The sequence below is a fragment of the Eumetopias jubatus genome, unplaced genomic scaffold, assembly GCF_037043125.1.
Source record: "Eumetopias jubatus isolate StellerSeaLion01/CBP00866 unplaced genomic scaffold, mEumJub1_p1.0 scaffold_16, whole genome shotgun sequence".
Lineage (NCBI taxonomy): Eukaryota > Metazoa > Chordata > Mammalia > Carnivora > Otariidae > Eumetopias > Eumetopias jubatus.
This window is the reverse complement of record NW_028274822.1, coordinates 83,601,767-83,625,329: the sequence shown is the minus strand read 5'-3', so window position 1 is coordinate 83,625,329 and position 23,563 is coordinate 83,601,767. Positions and strand designations below refer to the sequence as shown.

General features: G+C 47.6%; 1 protein-coding gene across 2 annotated transcripts; it reads left to right on the top strand.

Annotated features, from left to right (window-relative positions):
* The first annotated feature begins 6,861 nt into the window (after nucleotides 1–6,861).
* Nucleotides 6,862–17,712, top strand: OAS1 (2'-5'-oligoadenylate synthetase 1). 2 transcript variants are annotated; one of them, XM_028116522.2, is made up of 6 exons: nucleotides 6,862–7,156; nucleotides 9,013–9,301; nucleotides 11,403–11,587; nucleotides 15,211–15,443; nucleotides 15,897–16,118; nucleotides 17,199–17,712. In XM_028116522.2, the coding sequence occupies exons 1-6, from the start codon at nucleotides 6,977–6,979 to the stop codon at nucleotides 17,227–17,229; spliced, it is 1,140 nt and encodes a 379-aa protein (XP_027972323.1). In that variant the 5' UTR covers nucleotides 6,862–6,976; the 3' UTR covers nucleotides 17,230–17,712. The 2 variants fall into 2 exon arrangements, with proteins under 2 accessions (XP_027972323.1, XP_027972322.1); XM_028116521.2 differs by having other exon boundaries at nucleotides 6,867–7,156; nucleotides 15,897–16,050.
* Nucleotides 17,713–23,563: the final 5,851 nt, after the last annotated feature.

The window sequence follows — 23,563 nt, the reverse complement described above, 5'->3', positions numbered from 1 at the left end:
GGTGGGCCCCCAGGTCCCGGCTCCATGCCCTACCCCATGCCAGGTCACCCGCCAGCCTGACCCAGCTGCCCTTCGCACTCTGGTCTCTCTTCTCTCTGCCTCCCCCACCCTCTCCCTCCTTGCACCTGCCTTTGAGGTTGCCCCCCTGACCTTGGGCACTGCTGCCAAAGACCTTTCTCCTCCATCTGTGATGCTGTGGTGCAGGCCCTGACTGCAGCCCCTCTCTGGTCCCTCTAGGATGGAGCGGGAGGGAGAGGGATGCAGAGATTTTTACAAGGAGGCTAGAATTTAACAAGCTTTCTGGGAAAACTGCAAAGGTTCTTCATCATTTAGGACTGTTTTTAGACCCTCCTGGCCTTGAACACACACACCCACCCCCCCACACACACCACACACACACACCCACAAACACACACACACACACACACACACACACACACACACACACACACCCCTTGTGTTTCCAGTGTCGTGTCTGTGTATGCCCTCAGCTGTCAGCTGACCGGAGCAAGTCTGTGAGGACCAGCACTGGGGCAGAAATAGAGCATCCAGGCCCTCACTGCCCCTCCACACCATACCCCCTGGTTGCCAGGAAAACAGACCACCATGTTTAAACTCCCTGGTGACTAGGAAGGCACCCTCCTGGCCCCAAATGCGTCCAGAAATAGACACGCGGAACACATAAAGGGGCTTGGCAGCCCCCTCTTTCAGGATGCCATCTGTTTGCTTCCTAGCAAAACCCAACACCCTTTCTCTAGCACCCCCCATCCCCCATCCTTCCCTCTCCCCCTCCCTAACCTTACACCCCATCAAACTCTTTCTCAGCTCCTCACACTCCTCTGTTCCTGTCCATCTCTCTCTCCTTTCCCTCTTTCTAAGAAGGTAAATTAGCAACAGCAAAAAAATACCTTAAGCCAGCCTCACCCGTTCCCCAGCTCGGCCAGCAAACTCAAACTGGCCCCTCCCCAGTTCCAGTTAGGCCCACGCTTCTCAGCACCACCCATGCCTCCTGGTGGCAGAGCCCGGGGTCCCTGGCTGGGCCAGCTACTGGCGCTGCCCCCGGTGCATGGTGGCCTCCCGACAGCTGCATAGACGCCCCTAGAGGGCTTCCTCGGCCCCTGGGCTGCCCATATAGGTGCAAAAGGCGTTTAGAAACCAGAGCTCTGGGTCTGGGGTGGGAGGGCTCTCCAAAGCCCCCAGCCTTCCCCCTCCGTCTGCTCTTAAGTAAACACACTGCTCCATCCCTGGCACTCTTCGACTCTCTGCTTCTCTGATCTCTGGAGTCCTGTCTCTCACTCAGAACGACCTTGAATCTCTCTGTCCGTGGCTCTGTCTATCTCTTGCACCCTCTTCACCAAGTTTGTCGGGAGAATAAAATACCATCACGAATGTGAAGCTTCAGAGAGTGACAGATCCTGACGCCAAAGACCGTTGTTCCATCATGAGTCGTCCGGTCTTTCTTCCTAAAAAATTAAAAAAATAATAATAAAAAGGAGGAAAAGGCGATGAGAATGAACATTATAAATGCGAGGCTGGGGTCAGGGCATCGTCACTGCCCCATGAGAAAGGCTTGTTTTCTCCAGGTTTCCAGTGTCTTCCCCCGTGAAAAATCCTCTCCTTCTGTCTGACAGCCTGTCGTCTATAGATGCCATGAGATGGACACTCCAACTCTCACTTTCTCCAAACGCACCTTTTAACCTTTCCCAATCAATGCCTCCACCCTCAGCTCCCTGCGCAATTCATCGGAAGACTCTGATTTCTTGCCTTGAATAACCATCTTCTAAACATCAAACTCGTCTCCTTCCCCAAGATGGCCAGTGACTTCCAGGCTGCCATCTTGCCTCCTGGCCCTGGCTCTCCGTCAGTCCCCGTGGCGCCCACTCTCAGCCCACCTCCTTCCCACGATTTGCCCCCAGGAGAAAGCATGGGGGCTGCACGGCTCAAGCCTGACACTGGTATTGGCGCTGGAATCAGCATGCAGCAAGCTCACGGTGTCCCCGGTCCGGGCGCATGCTGCCCCTGACAAATGTAACCACCTCCCTGCCTAGAATACACACACGCCCTCCAGTGCATGCAGAACCGCCCACTGCCTTTCTCTGTGATGATGTAGCCAAAAATAAAGTAGGAATATCCAGGAAAAACTGGTGGCCGGGGTTTTTCCTTTCTGGTTTCTGGAAGTGCTTCCTTCCCATCAGGATACGTGATGCTATTTGGAGAGTCAGTGTTTAATGAGCATCTGCAGCTATGTCCAAACCTTGGGGCTACTGCAGTGGACAAGGCAGATGTGGTCTCTGGCCATGTTGGCCGACTCCACACCCTCTTAGAAGAATACTTTTTGCTGGTGCCCACCCAACAGGGGTCCAGCCTCCGGTGTGGAATTAGACAGTGTCAAGGCTCAAAGAGACAAAGAGTTGAGCCAGGGCCTAGTTCAATCAACTCACTTATCTGACAGAGGAATAAGCCAAAGCCCAGGGAAGGGACTGACACGGCCAACGGCTCACGGCAGCAATGCCAGGAAAGGAGCTGTTTCACTGGACTCCTGGTACAATGTCCTTAACACGCTGATTAGTAATATCACAGATCATCAATGCCTCCTTTATGTTCTAGCACCTTCCATCCTGCAAGGAGTCTTCACAGGTGGCCCCCAACAGTCCTGAACATGAGCTGAGGAGGTAACTAACTTCCCACGGGGATTCTTAATCTCACCAAGATCTATCCCGAAAGTGTTTAAGTAATTTATCAGGAATGTCGGTTACTTCCCAGAAGGAACCATCAGTTCCATCCACCGGATAGCCACGTTAGAGACAAGATCTTTTCCTTATCCCCAAAAGAGTGGTTCTCAATCCTGGGGAAGAGATAGGCATATTAGGGTCACCTGGGGAGATTTTCTTTTCAAACTACCCATGCTCTCCCTGCCACTCTGCCCCCAGACCCTAAATGTGCCCTGGGGACAAGCTGTATATTTGAACATATTTCTTAGTTGATGCCTTGAGCTTCCCGCCTCCCTCATGACTTTTCCAACTGCCCTATAGTCCATCTGTTTTTCCTACAATTTAACCAGTTGCCAGCAGGTGGAAAGAGGTATCAGTTAGGGCCATGCAGCCCCCTCCAGGAGCGGCAGGAGACCCTGGTTGCCCTGTGCTCATGGCAGACATCACTAATCTCTCCCTGCACTCATAGCAGACATTGCTAATCAATATGGCATCTTCCTCACAGAGCCTGCTAGCAGCCTCTGAATCCTGCTCAACACGGCATTCTAGGCAGCCACCAGCAGTCAGTCGTGGGCAGTTGAAAAGAAAGCTAATTTCCATCTCTAAAATGGTTGATCTCCTTCCCCAGGTATGTGGACATGCCAGAGAAGCCAAGATGAATATACATGAGGAGAGTTTTCATAAATATGGGTATGCCTGACTTGGCTAATGTACCTGCTTCAAGCTGAATTAGGGCCAAGTAGGGACTTCGGAATGGAAGAACTTGACATAATGCAGGACATAACTCCCTTGTTCTAATGGAGGAGATATGTCAAATGTCACTCCTTGTCTGAGAATATGGATATTCTTCTTCTGTATAGGTTGGCTCTGCATGACATCATTAACCTTATTCCCAAGTATATCCCAAGCAACAGGGACAGTATAGCCAGGCCTAATGTTACCATTTCCTCTAAGGGGCGCCTGGGTGTCTCAGTCCATTAAACGTCCGACTCTTGATCTCAGCTCAGGTCTTGATCTCAGGGTCGTGAGTTCAAACCTCGCAATGGGCTCCATGCTGGGTGTGGAGCCTACTTTAAAAAATAAATAAAAATAAATAAATAAATAAAATTGATTTGATACTGGTGGGTATCCTAGAGAATAGATCAGTAAACCAGCCCCAGCCACCTTGGAAAAGGGGTTTGTGGCGTTCAAGGGCTTCTTGTAGCCAAGCGGCTTGCTGCCTGATTTTATCTATACGTATTCTTACTTCCCAGGAGGAGCTAATATAGGTGCGGCAAGTGGTGGGGTTAGCCATCATAGAGACTCTGCCTTGTTCAGCAGGCAATCAGGTCATGAATAAGAGGCATTTCTATGGAAACGTAAACAAAACACAGGTTAGGGGCTCCTGGAGACCCGCCTTCCAACCGGCTCCCTGCTCAGCGGGGAATCTGCTTCTCTCTTTCCCTCTGCTCCTCCCCCACTCGTGCTCTCTCTCTCAAAAAAATAAATAAAATCTTAAGAAAAAAAAGAAAGAAAGAAAAACACAGGTTAATGGTCGGAGCAAATTACAAACCCAGTGTGAGAGTCCTGAGTGCGGCCAGTGAGATTTCTAGATGTCAGGCTGGAGGCACCTTCAGATGGAGTGGGGGCAGGCAGCCTGAGTTCCTTCACCTCAGCAGCAATCTGGTGGGTGTTTCTGGTTTGTAGTTCAAACGTCCCCAGCCATCCTTTTGAGGGGCCTGCAGGGCAACAGGCACTCCTGTCAATATAGGAGCTGTTGAGACAATTTCTCCAAAGTTTATCTCAAGGTGTCCAGCATCCGTCTGCAAAGCTTCAGCAGAAGGAGCAAGGACTCCAAGACAAGAGAGTGGGAGAAGATCAGGAACCTGAGTTCGGAGAGTCATTGCCAAACATTCGAGGAAACCAGAAGGATTCAAGATCCAGCCCAGTTTTATAGGTAAACAGCAAACACTCAAAGATAATTAACCAGAACCAGAATCTGACAAACATCCACAGTGTTACTGAAACATAATCTTTTTCTCTAAAGTCACTGTCCCGTTAAAGATAGCCAAATGAAGACTAATATGTTTGTTTGTTTTTAAAGATTTTATTTATTTATTTGAGAGAGAGAACGAGCGGGGGAAGAGGGGCAGAGGGAGAGGGAGAAGCAGGTCCCCGCTGAGCAGGGAGCCCGACCCGGGACTCGATCCCAGGACCCTGAGATCATGACATGAGCCAAAGGCAGATGCTTAACAGACTGAGCCACCCAGGCCCCCCCAGACTAATATATTTGTAAAATAAGTTCAGTTTTAACAAACTTGGCTTAATTATTTACAGAAGCACAGCAAAAATAGTGATTGTTCTTGTGCAGATTCCAGAAACAGACAGACAGATGAGATTCCTCTTAGACAGATTTCCCCTCCTTTGAGGAGAGACAGGTACGGAGCCACTTCCAAGTCCTGTCCCTTACCAGTGGTCCTGTAGATTGACCCAGAAGGGTCCAGAAGGCTAAAAGCCCAGAAGGCACAAGAAGAAGGCTCCCCGTGTGCAGGCCAGCAGACTTACCCGGTCCCAGAGCCCATCAGCTCAAACAGATGGAACAGAGGCATGTTTTCTTTCCACCAACAAAAAGTGAAAATAGGCAGTCAGTCCATGCCCAGTCCGGAGAAGACAGAGAGCATCTCCAAAACAAAAGGGTTTGGACAGCTGCTTGGGAAAACTTCCTCTAAGACTTGGCCCCGCTGGCTCCCCCAGCCACCAGCAGCTGGTTCCATCTGTCACGGCCACCAGCTCTGGCAACATACGGGTGGGCCCTGGGCCCTACGGCAGCCAGCCACCTGCTCTGTCTCGGGGAGTCCCCGGGGAGGGGGGCGGGACTGGACAAGTCAGAAGCACAGCTTTTGGCTGCTGGCCACAATCTGTTACCAGACCCAGAACCAGTTCTGAACTCAGGTTCCGCTGCTCACCACTCGAAAATCAATGCTCAAGGGACACATGATGGTGGGAAAGGAAGGGTTGCTTTATTCGGGGAGCCGGCAACCTGGGAAGATGACAGACTGATGTCTCAAAGACCATCTTCCCTGTGCAGGAGGAGCTGGGAGGCTTTAAAGGGGAAGGCACGGGGAGAGGGAGAGGGCTATGGGCAGGAGAAGCAGGTGGATAGTCGTCCGTGGACAGGACCCAGAACAGGCTGGCTGAGATCACGGCAGCTGTTTTCTTGAATGTGGTCAAGCCTTATGCTCTGGGATAGTTTTGTCCTTCTTTCCTGGAGACCAGGCGTCTGCAAATCTCAGGGACGATCCCTTCTGCTATAGACCAAGGGACTTAGGTCAGCAAGCATAGAGTGCAGAAGCTTGAAGCAAGTTACCCCTTCAGACCGCTTGGAGTGCTGTTACAGGAGCTCGGTTCTTTCTCTTCAAATTTTCTCTAAACATAAAACTGCTGTAAGAAATAAAGCCTATTAGTCGAAAGGGAAAATATATATAGCATGATGCTTAAAAAAAAAAACAAACCGTGAGTGTGTGTGTGTGTGCTTGTGTGTGTGTGTGTTAACCTAGAAAAATATCTGAAAACATGTATACCGAAGTGTTTATAGTGGTTTTTGAGTTTTAGGATCACGGATGGTCTTTAGGCTTCCTGCTTTTCTGACTTCTTTTCCACTTTACAATGTGCACATATCGCTGTAAAGATCATAGGAAACTATAAAACAATTTTGTCAGCAATAAAAAAAGACAAAGCAGGAAACTGCAAATCCCTTTTTTAGTGACAATTTCTCCAGGGTAAAGCAGAAAACCACAAATTGGTTTTTAATGACAATTTCTCCTGGGTGAGGTACTAATGCGGGTTAAAAAGCAACAGTTTCAGGGGCACCTGGGTGGCTCAGTCGAGGTAAGTGTCTGCCTTCAGCTCCAGTCATGATCCCAGAGTCCTGGGATGGACCCTTGGACCCTGGGATGGACCCTTGGACCCTTTGGTGCTCCCTGCTCAGCGGGGAGTCTCCCTCTCCCATTGCCCTTCCCCCAGGCTCACACGCTCACTTAAAAAAAAAAAAAAAGCAACAGTTTCAGAGTCCAGCCCGATATTCTGGGCCGCCGCATAAAGGACGAGAGGGTAGTAAGTTGTGGATGGAGCTGGTAGGGTGGAAGCCGTTCTGGGTGTTTGTCATGCTAAGCTCCTCCCTTCTCAGGAATTGAAACTCACTGAATCAGGCCACAGGACCTCGGAGGCTAGAGTTCCCTGCAGCCAGCTCCTCAGCCACAGGCACTCCTGTCCCTGCCCTGAGAATCATGGGGGAGCTGGAAAAGACCCCCGCCAGGTTTCTGGACAAGTTCATTGAAAACTCTCTCCTGCCAGACACGCATTTCCGCAGGCAGATCAAGGAAGCCGTCCACATCATCTCCACTTTCCTGAAGGAGAGGTGTTTCCAAGGTGCGACCCACCCTGTGCGGGTGTCCAAAGTTGTCAAGGTGAGCCCAAGCCTCCCTGCCTGGGGGAGGGGTGCCTGGATGGGCAACAGGTCCCGCAGAGACAGAGAGGGAGAGCAAAAGGGTAAAAGTCTTTGGGGCTGGTGGTTTCTGACATATCCATACCCCCCCCCCAAAAAATCTAACCATAACTCGTTAGAATAGATTCTGGGGTGAGGCCCTACACCTGTAACTTTTAAATAAATGTCCTGGCTGAAGTTTATGAACCACCATCCTCAGCCACATCCATTTCAGAGACAGGAAAACAGGCCCGGCTCTAGTAAATAATTTGCTAATGAACAGCCAGGCTGGGGACACACAATTTCTGCAGAATCATGAGCTGTTTAAGACTACGTCCCGGGGGCTTGTTTCTGTTTTTTTCCTGACAAAATGGCTTCCAGAGCCCCTCTCCAGCCAACAACAGCTAGCTGTTATTCTGATTTTGTGTGGCTACAAAGTTGTAGGTGTTGCCTCCCGTAAAGTAAATACTCCACAAAAACAGAGCCAGGCGTTGCTGAAAGCTCAGCTTTTCAACTTCCCTGATGAACTAGGATTCTTTTTTCTTATTGAGGTATAACGAACATACTATGTGATATTAGTTTCAGGTATACGATATATTGATTCGACAGTTCTATACATTACTCAGTGCTCTTTATCATAAATGTAGTCACCACCTGTCCCCACACAGTGTTATTACAATATCATTGACTATATTCCCTAGGCTGTACTTTTCATCTCTGTGACTTATTTGATAACTGGAGGTTTGAACTTCTTAATCCCCTTTTATTTATGTCACTCATCCCCCACCCACCTCCCCTCTGGCAACCACCAGTTTGCTCTCTATATTCGAGTCTATTGTTTTGTTTGTTTTATTTTTTAGATTCCACATATGAGTGAAATCATATGGTATTTGTCTTTCGCTGTCTGACTTATTTCACTTAGCATTATACCTTCTAGATCCATCCATGTTGTTGCGAATGGCAAGGTGTCATTCTTTTTATGGCTGAAGAATATTCCATTGTGTGTGTGTGTGTGTGTGTGTGTGTGTCTACCACATCTCCTTTATCCATTCGTCTTTGGACACTTGGGCTGCTTCCATATCTTGGCTATTGTAAATAATGCTGCAATAAACATAGGATTGCATGTATCTTCTCAAATTAATGTTTTCATTTTCTTTGGGTAAATACCCAATAGTGGGATTCCTGGATCATAAGGCAGCTCTATTTTTAATTTTTTGAGGAACCTCCATACTGTCTTCCACAGTGGCTGCACCAATTTCCATTCCCACCAGCAGTGTATGAGGGTTCCCATTTTCCTCCATCCACAATGGGGACCCACCATTTCTATGGTATCATGGGCTGGTTAAGAAGTGATCATATAGATAGCACCTGCTGGCTGTGAAATTTTGAGCAAGTCACTGCACCTCTCTGTGCTTCACTTTCCTCTTCCATAACTCCCAGTGCCTGATAGGGCTGTACAGATTCTATGATGTATGTAAACTCCCCAGCACGGGCCAGCCTACAGTATATAATCCTATATAAGATAGTAAAGGTTAGGGAGTAAAGAACACAGATGCTAGAACGAGACAGCCAGGGTTTGAATTGCAGCCCTGCCACCTCTCACCAGGAGGCTGGGCTTCTGTATCCCTTCTCTGAGCTCTTGTTGCCCCACCTGGAAATAGGGGGCTGATAACAAGAGTATGGGAGTCATAGAGTCCTGTGAGCATCATGGGAGCTAAGACTGCTGATGCCCTCAGCGCAGAGGCTGAGGCTCAAGAATGTTAGTGATTGTCCTCATCACTTTATATAGGGAGGCTCTCCTCCATAACTGTTAGTTCTCATTTTCCTCATCTGTTTTAGGGTGGCTCTTCGGGCAAAGGCACGACCCTCAGAGGCCGATCAGATGCTGACCTTGTGGTCTTTCTTAACAACCTCGGGAGTTTTGGGGAGCAGCTTCACAAACGAGGACATTTCATCTGGGAAATTAAGAGGCAGCTGGAAGCCTGTCAAATAGAAGAAACCTTTGAAGTGCAGTTTGAGGTCCGGAGTCTGCAGCCTGAGAAGCCCCGAGCCCTCAGCTTTCAGCTCCGGAACCGCTATCCGGACGAATGGGTGGAGTTTGATGTACTGCCCGCCTTTGACGTCCTGGGTAAGTGCGCGCGCACACTCTCTCTCTCTCTCTCTCTCTCTCCCTCCCTCCCTCCATCCCCCCCTCCCCCCCCCTCTCACACACACACACACACACACACACACACACACACACACACACACACACACACACCAGCTTTCTGCCTTTGTCCTGCGTCAAGGCTTCTTTCTCTTTTCACATTTCTGAACAGAAACTTCCCACAGTTGGGGAGTCTTACCATGACGGGACATCCCATCAAAGTGGGGAGGAGATCTTAGAATGAATGAGGTCATAACCCGCCACAGGAGCGACATGAAACGGCAAACTGGCACCATTTGGGGGCAAGACATTTCTCAGGGAACTCCTGTCAGGCTGGCTGCTTCTACTTGAGACTTCTCTTGCTGAAAATGAGGCAGCGTAGATCCGGCACAGAGTCAACATGTGAATTGCATCTTTTACCCCAAACGCGAGGAGACCCCGCTAAACTTATGCCGAAGGTTGGAATCTCTAGATAATTCTGCAGAAACATTTGGACAGGAAGCATCCCCTGGTTAGGAAAACGGGTTAAACCAGGCCACCTAGGTCCTGCTCTTACTTTAAGTATTAAATGATCATCTACATTAAGCTCTTACACAGGGCCTGGCACATAGGAGGTGTTAAAAAATGCGAGTTCCCCAACTGTGCCCCAAGGCGCCCCAGGGTGCCACAGTGAAATATCTCACAGGGGCACATGGAATAGGTTAGATTTTAAATTTTGGTGGGAAACACCACAGAAACTACTACTGTTCCCTCGTACTCAACTACATACATGGAACTGGGGTGGGTTTTGTTGTTGTTGTTTGGGTTTTTTTGGTTTGGTTGGGTTTTTTTGTTGTTGTTTGGCATAGGGGACCCATGAGAATAATACCGAAACTCTAAAACCACCAGGAAATGAGAAAGTTTGGGAATCTTTCCTTGTTCCATGTCCAGTGTTGGGTGCTGGCATTCCACTGGCTACAAAAAAGATAAGAAGGGGAGGAAGGACATACCAGGCAGAGGGAACAGTGCAAGCAAAGGCCTGGAGACGAGAGAAGATCAGGATGTGTTGGAGGACTGCAAGATGCTGAGGATGAACAGAGGGTGGAGGGCAAGGAGGGAGTGAGCTGACCCTGCAGAAGCCTGCAACCTTGGCCATGCATTTCTCCTGAGCACAATAGATAGCTGTGGAAGAGTTTTGAGCAGGGTCAGATTTCTGTTTTGGAAAGACAGCCCAACTGTAGTGTGGAAAATAGATCGGAAGAGAGGTAACACCAGAGGATGGAGACATCCAATCAACAATGAGAGGCACAGATTATCCATGGAGCACCTACTGTGGACCAGGCGCTGCTCTATGGCCATGAATGAGCCCAACAAGGAACCTCTCTCCTGGAGCCGGACAATAAGTACAGAAATAAGATAAATGGCAGGCTACCTGCTGTGACAAAAAACCTAACAGGATTGCTACAATGGAGAGCAATGGAGGGTGGAGGGCTTTTTCGGACTGAGTGATGATGGAGGATCCCCTGAGGAGGTGACCTCCGAGCTAAGGCCCAAGGGATGAGAAGGAGCCCACCATGGGAAGATCTGGGGGTTCCAGGAAGAGGAAACCGCAAGTGCAAAGGCCCTGAGACAGGAACGAGCTTGGCATATTTGGGGAAGAGAAAAAAGGCCACATGGCGTCCGAGGCAAGGGAGCAAGGTAGGAGGCGAGATGGGAGAGGCGGCAGGAGATAGAGCACATCCAATTTCATAGGCCATTATGGGGACTCTGGACTTTATTCCCGATGTTGTGGGAAGCAAGAAGCCGTGTGACCAGGTTTTGAAAGGCCTGTCTGGGTGCTGGGTTGGGAATGGGCTGTGGAGGCCCCAGCAAGGAGGCTGGCGCCCAAAGCCCTGGTGGGAGAGATGGGTGACGGCTGCCTGGACGGGGTGAGAGCTGGAGAGCTGGGAGAAGGAAAGGCTGGGGATGGACTCCAGGCCCCCTGGCTCTGGGCCTGCTGCCCCTTCCGCTGCACCCCACGGCCAGCAAGCTTGTCTCCTCAGAGCAACTGAAAGAACCTCAGAGAAGCGCTGACATCTTAAAGTGATGGATTTGTCCCTAACAGGTCAGTGGACCAATAACGGCAGGCCTAACCCTCAAGTCTACATCAAGCTAATCCAAGAGTGCCAGGATCTGGGCAGAGAGGGGGAGTTCTCCACCTGCTTCACGGAGCTGCAGCGGGACTTCCTGAGGCAGCGTCCAACCAAGGTGAAGAGCCTCATCCGCCTGGTCAAGTACTGGTACCAAAAGGTATGTTCCTCCTGCTTGGGGAGCAGAGGGGGGGTGGTAGAGAAGGAAGAGGGGATGGTTACAGAATAGAGGGAGGGAAGGGGTGCGGAGAGGAGGGGGAGGATGAGAAGGGGAGGCGCAGGGCCTAGGACAGGTGCCCGTGGACCCAGGGTGCCTCCTTCCTCCTGGTCCTTCCCATCTTAGGAAATGACAACCCCATATGGGCTTCCAGCCACTCTGGCCTAAACCGTGGGTCTTCCTGGACTGTTTCACATGCTCTCCTCTATCCCACCAGTCTACAAATGATGTTGGTCCTGTACTGAAAATATAACCAGTTCTCACCCCTCTATCACTCTCACCCTGGTCCCAGTCATCTCATGAGGCTCCAGGATCTGCCCTGGACCTCTCCGAACCCCCCCCCCCACCGCCCTTCAGGCCATGCTGTCTTCCTTTTATTTCCTCCAAGGGGGAAACTCTGCTCCAGCCTGTGGGATAGTCTGTCTCCCCACTAAAAATGTGCATGAAGGAAGGGATTTGTGTGTTTTATTCACCGTGGTATCTCCAGAACCTAGAACAATACCTGGCACATAATAGGTGCTCAGTAAGGAATTGTTGAATAAATTAATGAACGCTATAAGCACACACACACACACACACACACACACACACACACACTTCTGTGCACTTCCTGGCTGTCTGACCTTGAACAGGTCTGACTTAACTCCCTCTGGCTTCTTGTTTTCTCATTTGCAAAGAGGAACATGGCATAGCAAGAGTAAACACAGAACGTGGTGCCTGGCACAGCCAGTCCTAATAAATGTGGTCTCTTGGAGCCGTGCCAGGAGCACACAGAATAAAAGTTCACATGTATCATGTGCTTTGCTTGTGCCAGGCTCATCATAGTTCATCTTTTGTGGATGTGGTATGCATTTCTGCTTACTCTCAAATAGCCTATATCTTACTTATGGTGAGTCTGTTCACTGAGTAAGGGTAAGTGTTACTCTCAAACCTGTATTACAGAAAGAGAATAAGAGTCAGAACGCTCTTCCAGCTAATAAGTAGCAGAACAAAAACTTGAAATTTGGGCCTTCCAACTTAAGACTTTGCCTAATATATAATATTCATTTTATAATATACATGTATGTTTTTGGATGAATGAGTAGAAGAAAGTAATTAAGGATAAACCTTCCTACTTTAAAAATAATCTTTAAGGGACACCTGGGTAGCTCAGTCAGGTAAACATCTGCCTTCAGCTCAGGTCATGATCCTGGGGTCCTGGGATCGAGCCCCACGTCAGGCTCCCTGCTCAGCAGGGAGTCTGCTTCTCTCCCTCTCCTTCTGTCTCTCTCCCCTGCTCCTGCTCTCTCTCATGCTCACTATCTCTCCCTCTCTCTCAAATAAATAAATAAATAAAATCTTAAAAAATAAAAATTACCTTTAGGCAGAGCAAGACAATCCTTTATTTGCTAGACATCTTAGTTTGCTGTTGAAGGAAATTTGATCATGGAGCCTGAACATCTTAGAACTTACCAAAGTGGTTCTTGACAAGTGTAACACTGCCCCCAAGGATATTGAAAATTCATGAGGACATTTTTGGTAACCATGGTGTTAGGGGGCAAGGATGCTACTGACAAAGAAAGAAGCCAGGAATAGTAGTTGTTTTACAATGAGCAAGATAGCCCTGCATGACAAGGAATTGTCTCTTTCCCTCCCTCCCTGCCCCTCTTCCCTCTCTCTTCTTTCCCATAAAACAATACAGGAATCTCACAATACTTTAACTCCACTCACCACCACCATCACTACCTGCAACTTACATGCCACTTTGTTGTGTGTTTCAAGTCTCTGTATTTTCAAAGGCTGCAAAGCATTACTATTATTTTCCATAGTTAGAGCTCATTTTATCTATCCATGTGTTTACTGCGCTCTTTACCACCAGCTCTTTCCTACATCTCTAACCTTCCTCCTGGGATCATGTTCCTTCTTCCTGAAGTATGTCCTGGAAGATTTTTTTGCTGACGGTCTTCTGATAATGAACTCTTAGTTTTTGTTTGCCTGAAAATGTCTTGATTTTACCTTCATTGTTGAAGGGTATTTTTGCTGGGTTGGCGGCCATTTCAGTACACGGAAATATATCACTCCATCTTCCGGGGTCACTAGTGAGAAGTCAGTTGTCAGTCTAACTGTGGCTCCTTTGTAGGTAATCTCTCTTATTCCTCTGGCTGCATTTATATTTTTCTCTTTGTCTTTGATTTTATTCCATTTCAATCTGAGGTGTCTTTTTTTTTTTTTTAAGGTTTTATTTATTTATTTGACAGAGAGCTAGAGCCAGAGAGCACAAGCTGGGGGTGGGGAATGGCAGAGGGGGAGGAAGAAACAGGGTCCCCGCTGAGCAGGGAGCCCGATGTGGGGCAAGATCCCATGACCCCAAGACCACGACCCAATTTGAAGGCAGATGCTCAACCAACTGAGCCACCCAGGTGCCCCTCAATCTGAGGTGTCTTAATGATGATTCCTTTTTCACTTGTCCTGCTTGGAGCTCACTGGGTCCTTCACTGGGATTCCTGAATCTGTGAATGGGTATCTTTCACCAGTTTCGGAAACTCTCAGCCATTCTCCTAAAACATTGTCTCTCTCTCTTCCTCACCTCCTGGAACTCCAATTAAATGTATGTTAGACCTCACTCTATCTTCCATTATCTTTACACTCTCTTCCACATTTTCCATCTTTCTGTCTCTCAGTGTTTCATTCTGAATAGTTTATTCTAACATACTCTCTAATTCACTAATTTCTCCTTTAACTGTGTCTAATTTGCAATTGAGTTATTAATTACAGTTATTGTAAATTTTTGTTCAACATTTTCTATTTTATTCTTTTTCAAATATGCTAAGTTACTTCTTATGGCTTCTAATTTCCTCTAGTTCAAGCTCTTCTTTTATTTCTGTAAACAAAATGTTTCTAGTTATTTTAAAGTCTCTATATGATCCTTCAATATTTAAAGTTTTGTGGACTTATTACTATTGTCCCCCCCCCTTTCTTTGCTGGTTATTACTCTTGGTATCTTGTTTCCTTGTGTGCCTGGTTATTTATGTGCTGGTCATGGTACTTGAAATTTGCTTGTGAAATCACTTGAGGCTTTAGGTTTTATTTCTTACTCCAAAGGGAATTTTGTTTGGCTCTTAGGGATACTACAAGTTCTTCCTCTCAGTTAATTTTCACAGTATCCTTATTTGTTTGGTGCTACTATGACCTCTCACAGGGGAGAAAAATAAGGCTCCAAGAGTCTAAGTTGTCTTCCAGGAACTGGACACCAGTGGAGCCAGGACTCAAACCACATCACTCAGAATCCAGAGCCCAAGCTCTTGACCCAGGAGTCAGTAAACTTTTTTCCATAATGCCCTAGGTAGTAGGTATTTTGGACCTTGTGGGCCACATGGTCTCTGTCACAACTACTCAACTCTGTAGCATGAAAGTAGCCATTAGACTCCACATGAATGGAGTGTGGGTTTGGATTGAATGGGCGTGGATTTGCTCCATGGAAATGATATTTACAAAAGAAGATGGCAGGCTGGATTTGGCCTTTGGGAAATGTGCTTTATGCCCCAGCTGGACAAGTGCACGTTTCTGATTCTTTTTCCTCCTCTCAGTGTAAGAAGAAGCTTGGGAAGCCCCTGCCACAGCAGTATGCCTTGGAGCTCCTGACAGTCTATGCCTGGGAGCACGGCAGCAAGCAAACGGAGTTCAGCACAGCTCAGGGATTTCAGACCGTCTTGGAATTAGTCCTGAACTACCAGCAGCTTTGCATCTACTGGACAAAGTATTACAACTTTGAAAACCCAATTATTGGACGATACCTAAAGAGGCAGCTTGCAAAACCCAGGTACTCTATCTCCACATGGATTAGCTCCCCACGTAAATGAGCCCCTAGATACAGATGTGGCATCCTGGCAATGAGGGCCCCTCATTTGCTGGTCCTTTTCTATGGCCAGCCATTGTGCTGAGCCTTTTCCTGCTGATTTAAACCTCCAACCGTCTGAGGCAGGCCCTCCGTAGCCACTGTACAGATGGGTAAACTGAGGTTCTGAGGGGTAAGGAGCTTGTGTTACCCTTAACAGAAAATGAGTGGAAGAGCCAAAATTTGAACTAAAATAACAGCTAGAGCAAGAATCATAATCGCTCCCGGGGATTAAGAGCTTGCTGTAAGAACAGTGCCCCACTCCTGCCCTGAGTCCCAGCCTGTGGCAGGCTGGTGTTTTGCCCTGCCAGGAACGTCTGGATCTGCCAGACACAGCCCTGGTTCCTCACCCGTCCCTCTCTCACTGTTACCCTCCAGGCCTGTGATTCTGGACCCAGCTGACCCGACGGGAAACGTGGCTGCTGGAGACCCATACAGCTGGCGGCGACTGGCAGACGAGGCCAGGGCCTGGCTGAGTTACCCATGCTTTAAGAAAGGGGATGGGTCTCCAGTGGGCTCTTGGGACGTGCCAGTAAGACCTTCTGCTTCCACCCTGTCGTCCTTCCCCACACACTCTCTGCATGGCATAGCATGGGGCATGTAAGACTAATGCTCTCTAACATACTAGTAAATAATTATGGTCATTATCTGACGTGCACTAAGCACTTATTATGTTCCAAGTCTGGTGCGGAGCATTTCACATGTGTTGTCTCGTCTCCAACCTCCCATCGTATCCTTTGAGACAGGCCGCTCCTACTCTCCACATGTCACGGGTGAGGAAGCAGGCCTAGAGAGGTCAGGTGACCTCCATCCTCTCCAAAGAAACATTCTCTCCAAAGAAATTGCTCCTTGCTAGAAGTCACATATATACAGAGTCTCAGGCTAGGCTCCATATTTTCAGTCATCTTGGGCCCATTCAGAGGGTTCCTGGGATTTGCACATCCCTTGTCCAGACTTCATTCTTCAGTTAACATGACCCTGGCCAGAGGCAACTCTTTCCACAGCCCCAGTGGGCTCATTCCTCTGTGAATAATAATAAATAATAATAGCCACCTCTTACTAAATATTGGCTTTGGACTCAGGTTCTGTCCTAAATGCTCCATTATTTCATTAAATCATCACAACACCTTTTGAGGTGTGTTTGCTACTCCCAGTCTGACATATGAGAAAAGGAGGCTCAGAGAGGTGAAGTCACCTGCTCAAGGACATTTATCTAGGGATTGGTAGAGCTGGGATCCGAAGTCGGGGACTCCAATGCCAGTGCTCAGCCCTCCCTGGGCCACATTTGCTATGTGGGCACAGGGAGAAGTCCAGCTGGGGAGGAGCCCAGTGAAAATCTCAGCCCACCCCTCTGGAGCTCCAATGGCCTTCAGAGTTGCCCTGCCCCAATCTGGGGTGATCAGGCCTTTAGACACCCACACAGATCCGTCACTGAATGTGGGCAACTCAGGAAGGGGCATAGCCTTGAACGTGGGGCTCTCTGTAGTCAAGGCAAGCCTAAAAGGCTGACTGCTGACATCTGTCTGCTGACCCCCTCCCCAGCAGCTGAGACTTCTTTGTCTTTCCTCAAGGGGGACCCAGGGGGCATGTCACACAGTATCCACCATAAATGCTCACAGAGACCCAGTGCCAAGTGGAAGGACCCATCCTCTGATGTGATCACGTGCTTTTCCCTTTCAGCTTGAAGAAGACAATGAGGACAATTGGATAACTTACGAACACGGAATGTATCAGTCCGAGGGTTATGGATGGCGCCCTTTATCTGTTGGGAGCCTCAGCACAGGCATGATACCACCCACTGCCCGGAAGGAAGATGACTGGTTGTGTGCCATCCTATGAATGCCAGGGAGCCTTAGGGGGAAGGGCTCCAGAATCATCCAGGCCAGCCCCCTCAGTTCAGGGGTTGGGGGAGGTCCCTTGATCCAGAGGGCGGAAGACGGCCCCAATCCCAACAGTGAGTTGGTGTCAGACCTCAGACTGGAATCCAGGTCTCCTGACCCCCACCCTTCCCCTGTTCTATGCTCTTTCCCCTCTCATAGCTACCATTTCCCTCCGGCCCCACCCTGGCCCAGCCTGTTCTCTGACAGTCATCTCTGAGAGGCAGCCAGAGAGCCTTAACTTTCTTCAGTGTTCCTGGCAGGAGGCTTATAGTCCAATATATCATCAATAACAATAAAAAGAATAGCAAATACCATGTGTTGGGTGTTTATTAACTGCAAGTCCTAGAGCCAAGAGGTATATATATCTGCGTGTTATATGTGTGTATATATGAATCAATTCAACTAGAAATATGTATTGAGTACCTATTGTGTTCCAAGCATTGTTCTGGACGCTGGGAGCACAGCAGTGAATGAAACAGACCGAAATCCCTGCCTCCTGGTCTGACTTTTGCATGCACTGACTTTTAATATTGGATCATTTGGGATCCTTCTAACTTTCAGAAGGATCTAAGACCAGCATCTTTGCGGGGGGAGCAGCAGGCAGAGGGAGAAGCAGACGCCCTGAGCAGGGAGCCTGGTGCGGGGCTCGATCACAGGACCCTGAGATCATGACCTGAGCCGAAAGCAGATGCTTAACCCACTGAGCCACCCAGGTGCCCCAAGAATGTCACATTCTTGACAACTGATCATTTTTTATATTGATTGCATGTTGAAATGACAAAACTTTCTGAGATGTTGAATTGAATCAAAATGGACTTCTCTGTTTCTTTTTGCTTTTTCCTACGGCTCCTAAAAAATGTTAACATTACACCTGTGGCAGACATTTGATTTCTATATATTCCACAGCTCTGCCCCAAAAGGCAAATCACTGGATTAAAGAACACACTAGACCGATATACATTGTCACACTGTCTCATCCTTGGTACCAAGAAACAGCATTTCATTTACAAGCCTCCGAAATATAAAAACCCCCCAGAAGTGCTCACAAAAGGACCAAGCATGCTTGTGTCACCTGAGTTGCTGGTCACCTTGAGTGGCTGACAAAGTCTTGGGCTTGTCCATCTCCCTATTCCTCCTTTTAAGTCTCCAGCATCCCTGTGAGATGGGTTTTATTCTTGTTGCCATAATAATAAACTGAGGTCAGGGCACTTGCTCAGGGTCACCTGGCAAGCGAGAGACATAGCCTGAACTTGAACCCTAGTCCTTGCTCTGAATCTCATGCTCTTCATCACGGCGGGATGGTCTTTTTTTTTTTTTTTAAGATTTTATTTATTTATTTATTTATTTATTTATTTATTTATTTATTTGACAGAGAGAGAGAGAGAGAGAGAGAGAGAGAGAGCAAGAGCAGGAACACAAGCAAGGGGAATGGGAGAGGGAGAAGCAGGCTTCCCGCTGAGCAAGGAGCCCAATGCGGGGCTCGATCCCAGGATCCTGGGATCATGAACTGAGCCGAAGGCAGACGCTTAACAACTGAGCCACCCAGGCGCCCCTGCGGGATGGTCTTAATGCATCTTCATTCCCCACTCTGATGACCCCGAGAAGGTACCTAGCCAAGCGAGCTCCCAGGAGAGGGGGTCCCAGCTGCTGCACTTCCAAATCCATCCACACGTTGACAGTGAAGTCACCCTGCCCACGGGCTGCTGAGTGAGACAGGGACACTAAGGTAGCCCCATTCCTGGGAGACATGGGGTCCTCTGACAAGTCACAGGGCTGAAGGAGTCCCCACTGGTCTTTGCTGACCTTCTCTAGACTGCAAAGCCAGCTTTTCTTCCTTCTTGCCTTCGTTCAGAGTCAGACTCAATCCATCAGGGTCTACCCGCTTCCCTGGAGGCTCCCAACTTCCTCCCCAGTCTCTCTTGCACATTTAATCCTACATCAGCATCTGCTTCATGGAGTTACCCAGACCAGCATCACCACCCCTACCCACCTCCCCCCGCACCGCCTTCAGGGAGGTTTGCACCGCTCAGCAATTCCTAGCTGTGATGAAGAACTGACACCCCATGCCAGGGGTCCTAAACTTGTGAACTCTTCTCAGCCACTATCCCTGCCTACAAGGTGGGCACCTGCAAGAAGCTACCATCTCACCATGTCTCCCCCCTGCCTGCCCCAACCTCATTCCTACTGGTGCTTCTGGACTAGTCACGCCTTTCTTTTTCTGAATTTTCTGATATTTTTACTTCTGGGGCCTTGCTGATCCTGGAGACACGGCCCCTCCCAGGGTGGCTAATTCCGAGAGATAGCAGAGCTCACCTTTCATATGCAAACTACCCAATCCTGAGCCCAGACTCTCAACCACCTCCTTTATAGGCTTCCCAGGATTCTCACACCCTGGGCCACAATCCACCTGCCCACCTCACCCCAGGGCCAGGTACCAGACAACTCGGGACAGCCTGTACACTGCAGAGCCCACGGAAATCTTTCAAAGTAGCTGACCCGAAGTCTGCTAACCCTCTCTTGCCTTGCCTGCAGAAACTATGACAGAGGCTCTTTCCATCTTCTCCCTTCGTTCCCTCTGCCTCATGAACGACCCTAGTGCTTCCGTGTGTGGTAGACTGTGCCCCTTGTGTCCGGGGTTCTGGGGGTATAAACTTCTTCCTTCAGGACATTATTCGGTTATTGTCTTTAACATTAGCAAAATAAAGACATCCATTAAAAAAACAAACAAACACTCCATAGTCCCTCCCTCCAACCTGTTAAAATTTGGTGCCTGTCTCTTCAGCCTTTTTCTCTGACTCCCCCATCTCCCTGTGTATGTGGCGTTTTTATAAAAATGGGATTCGACTCCCTACCCGGTTTTGTTACCTGCTTTGTCACATTTATGTAGTTACCACTCTAGGATGAGTGGGAATTTTGGCATCACATATAATGACTGTATGGCATTACATCATAATAAATAAAGTGGGTAATCCACTTGGATTGTCTTCTGAGAGTGTTTCATGATTATAAACAATGTTACAGTCATCAGTTGTTTAATTGAAAAGTCACGTCAATCATACGGTAGTATTGGGCGCCTGGGTGGCTCAGATGGTTAAGCGTCTGCCTTCGGCTCAGGTCATGATCCCAGGGTCCTGGGATCCAGTCCCGCATCGGGCTCCCTGCTCCTTGGGAGCCTGCTTCTCCCTCTGCCTCTCTCTGTCTCTCATGAATAAATAAGTGAAATCTTTAAAAAAAAATCATACGGTAGTACTATTTTTATTTTGGGGGCAACTCCCATCCCCGCCCCCCACGGTGCACACAGGTTCCAATTTCTCCACATCCTCACCAACACCTGTGTCTTTTGTTTTTTTGGTAACAGCCATTCTAATAGGTGTGAAGTGATAGCTTATGGTTTTGATTTGCAATTCCCTGATGATTAGTGATGGGGAGCATCTTTTCATACACCTGTTGGCTACTTGTGTGTCTTCTTTGGAGAAATGTCCATTCGAGTCCCTGGCCCGTTTTTAAATTAGGTTACATTAGTGTTTTTGCCATTGAGTGGTAGGAGCACCTTATAATTTTGCAGGTTGACCCCTTACCAGATTTATGGTTTGCAGATATTTTCTCCTTTTCCATAGGTTGCCTTATTACTCCATTGACTGCTTCATTTGCTGTTTGGAAGCATTTCATTTTGATGTAGTCCCGCTTGCCTAAATTTTTGCTTCTGCTGCCTTTGCTTCAGGTATACAGCCAATTCATCTTCAGCGAGTTGCCAAGAGTACCCAGTGGAGAAGGGACAGCTCTTCAACAAATGGCAATGGGAAAACTGGACACCCACATGCAAAGGAATGACATTGAACCCTTATCTTACACCTTACACAAAAAGCAACTCAAAACGGATTAAAGACTTAAAAGACCCCAAATCATAAAAGCCCTGGAAGAAAGCATAGGGGAAAAGCTTCTTGACATTGGATTGGGCAATGATTTCATAGATATGATACCAAAACACAAGCAACAAAAGGCATTTATTTTTACATGGTGTGGGGTAGGACTCAGTTCTAGTCCTTCTATCTGGATGCCCAATTACCCCGGCAGCTTTTGTTGGGGAGACAACACTTTCCCCATGGCCCTGCAAGGCCACCTCCAACATACACCCTGAGCCCATCTATGTGTGAGTCTCTGTTCTGTTCCACTGGTCTGTTTTGTATCCTTGAGATACTGCTACCTTGTATTAATTACTATAGCCTTGTAAGAATTCTTAGTATCTTGTAGAAAACTCTGGTCTCTTTTTATCAAAACCCCTGCCTTCTCACTGTGGAAAACAGTATGGAGGTTCCTCAAAAAATTAAAAATAAGAACCATATAACCCAGCAATTCCACTACTAGGTATTTACCCAAAGGATACAAAAACACTAATTTGAAAAGATACATGCATTCCTATGTGTATTGCAGCACTATTTACAATAGCCAAATTATGGAAGCAGCCCAAGTGTCCATTGATTGATGAATGGATAAAGACGTTGTGGTCTACACACAAAATGGAATATTAGCTATACAAAAATGAAATCTTGCCATTTGCCACAACATGGACAGATCTAGAGGGTATAATACTAAGTGAAATAAGCCAGTCACAGAAAGACAAATACCACATGATTTCACTCCTATGTGTAATTTAAGAAGCAAAGCAAACAAAGGAAAAAAGAGACAAACCAAAAACCAGACTGGTAACTATAAAGAGCAAACAGGTGGTTGCCAGAGGGGAGGTGGGTGGGGGGTTGGGTAAAATAGACTGAGGAGATAAGAGCATGCTTATTTTGATAAGCACTGAGTAAGGTACAGAATTAGTGAATCACTATCTGGTACTCCTGAAACTAATATAACACTGTATGTTAAGTACACTGAAATTAAAAAAATAATAATAATTTTTAAAAATAATCCAAATTGGAATCGGTAGTTGGAATCTAAACTCAATACATTTTTCCTTTTTTTTTTTTTTTTAGCCAAATACACTTATCCCAATTATTCTGCTTCCAACAGTGAAAGCGATTAATTTTTGTAAATCTGGGGCACCTGGGTGGCTCAGTCGTTAAGCGTCTGCCTTCGGCTCAGGTCATGATCCCGGGGTCCTGGGATCGAGCTCTGCATCGGGCTCCCTGCTCCGCGGGAAGCCTGCTTCTCCCTCTCCCACTCCCCCCTGCTTGTGTTCCTTCTCTCGCTGTGTCTCTCTCTGTCAAATAAATACATAAAATCTTTAAAAAAAATTTTTTTTTGTCAATCCACCAGAGAGTCTCCTGGAAATCATGGTTACTATTAAAAAGTAATAATAAATAAATCTTATATTCGGGGGTAAAAAGCCCTGGCTTCTCTTGGCCCTCTCTATTCCTATGTTGTCAATGTATGAAATTCCACCCAAAATATGGGGAGGCATCGAATTGGAATTACATAAATTAGTTTAGGAAGAATGACATCAGTGTTCTAGTGAGAATACCATCCATGAACTTGGAGTTTCTCTTCACTAATTTTAATTTTCTTTAATGACGCTGTAACTATTGCAATTTTTCACTGCATACGTCTCTCATGTCCTCTATCATGCTTGCTTCCGTGTTACTGTACCCAGTGTGTTTTCTTTAACTGTATTTTGTAGCATTTGGTTCCTGGAAGACCTAAATGTCTTCTTAAAGATTTTTATTTATTATTTATTTGAGAGAGAGAGAGTGCAAGAGAGCACAAGTAGGGGGAGGGGCAGAGAGAGAAGGAGAAGCAGACTCCCTGCTGAGCAGGGAGAAATCCAGCGCCCCTGAGCCATCCAGGCACCCCTGACTTTATCAATTTTGTGCAATAAACTTGTATTACTTGTATGACCACAAGAAACAATAAAGCAATTTGTCTTGCCCCCCCCCCCCCAAAAGTGTTTTGGATAAGCATTTCTCTCCTGCTAAGCTCTGGTAGCTTATGCAAAGCCAGCAGACCCAGGGTTATAGAAAGCTCTAGGTGCCGGTATGTGGAGCTGCTGGTTCCAGCACAAATTCATGAGATTTGGAAACAGGGGTGCAAGTGGGTAAGGGAGGAAGGAAATGATCGGATGAAAACCACAGCACCTGAGTCACACATTGCTGCATCCTCAGATGTCTTGCCTCATTCTGGGCAACTTCCTGGTGAGGAAAAGAAACTGAGAAGGGTAACTTT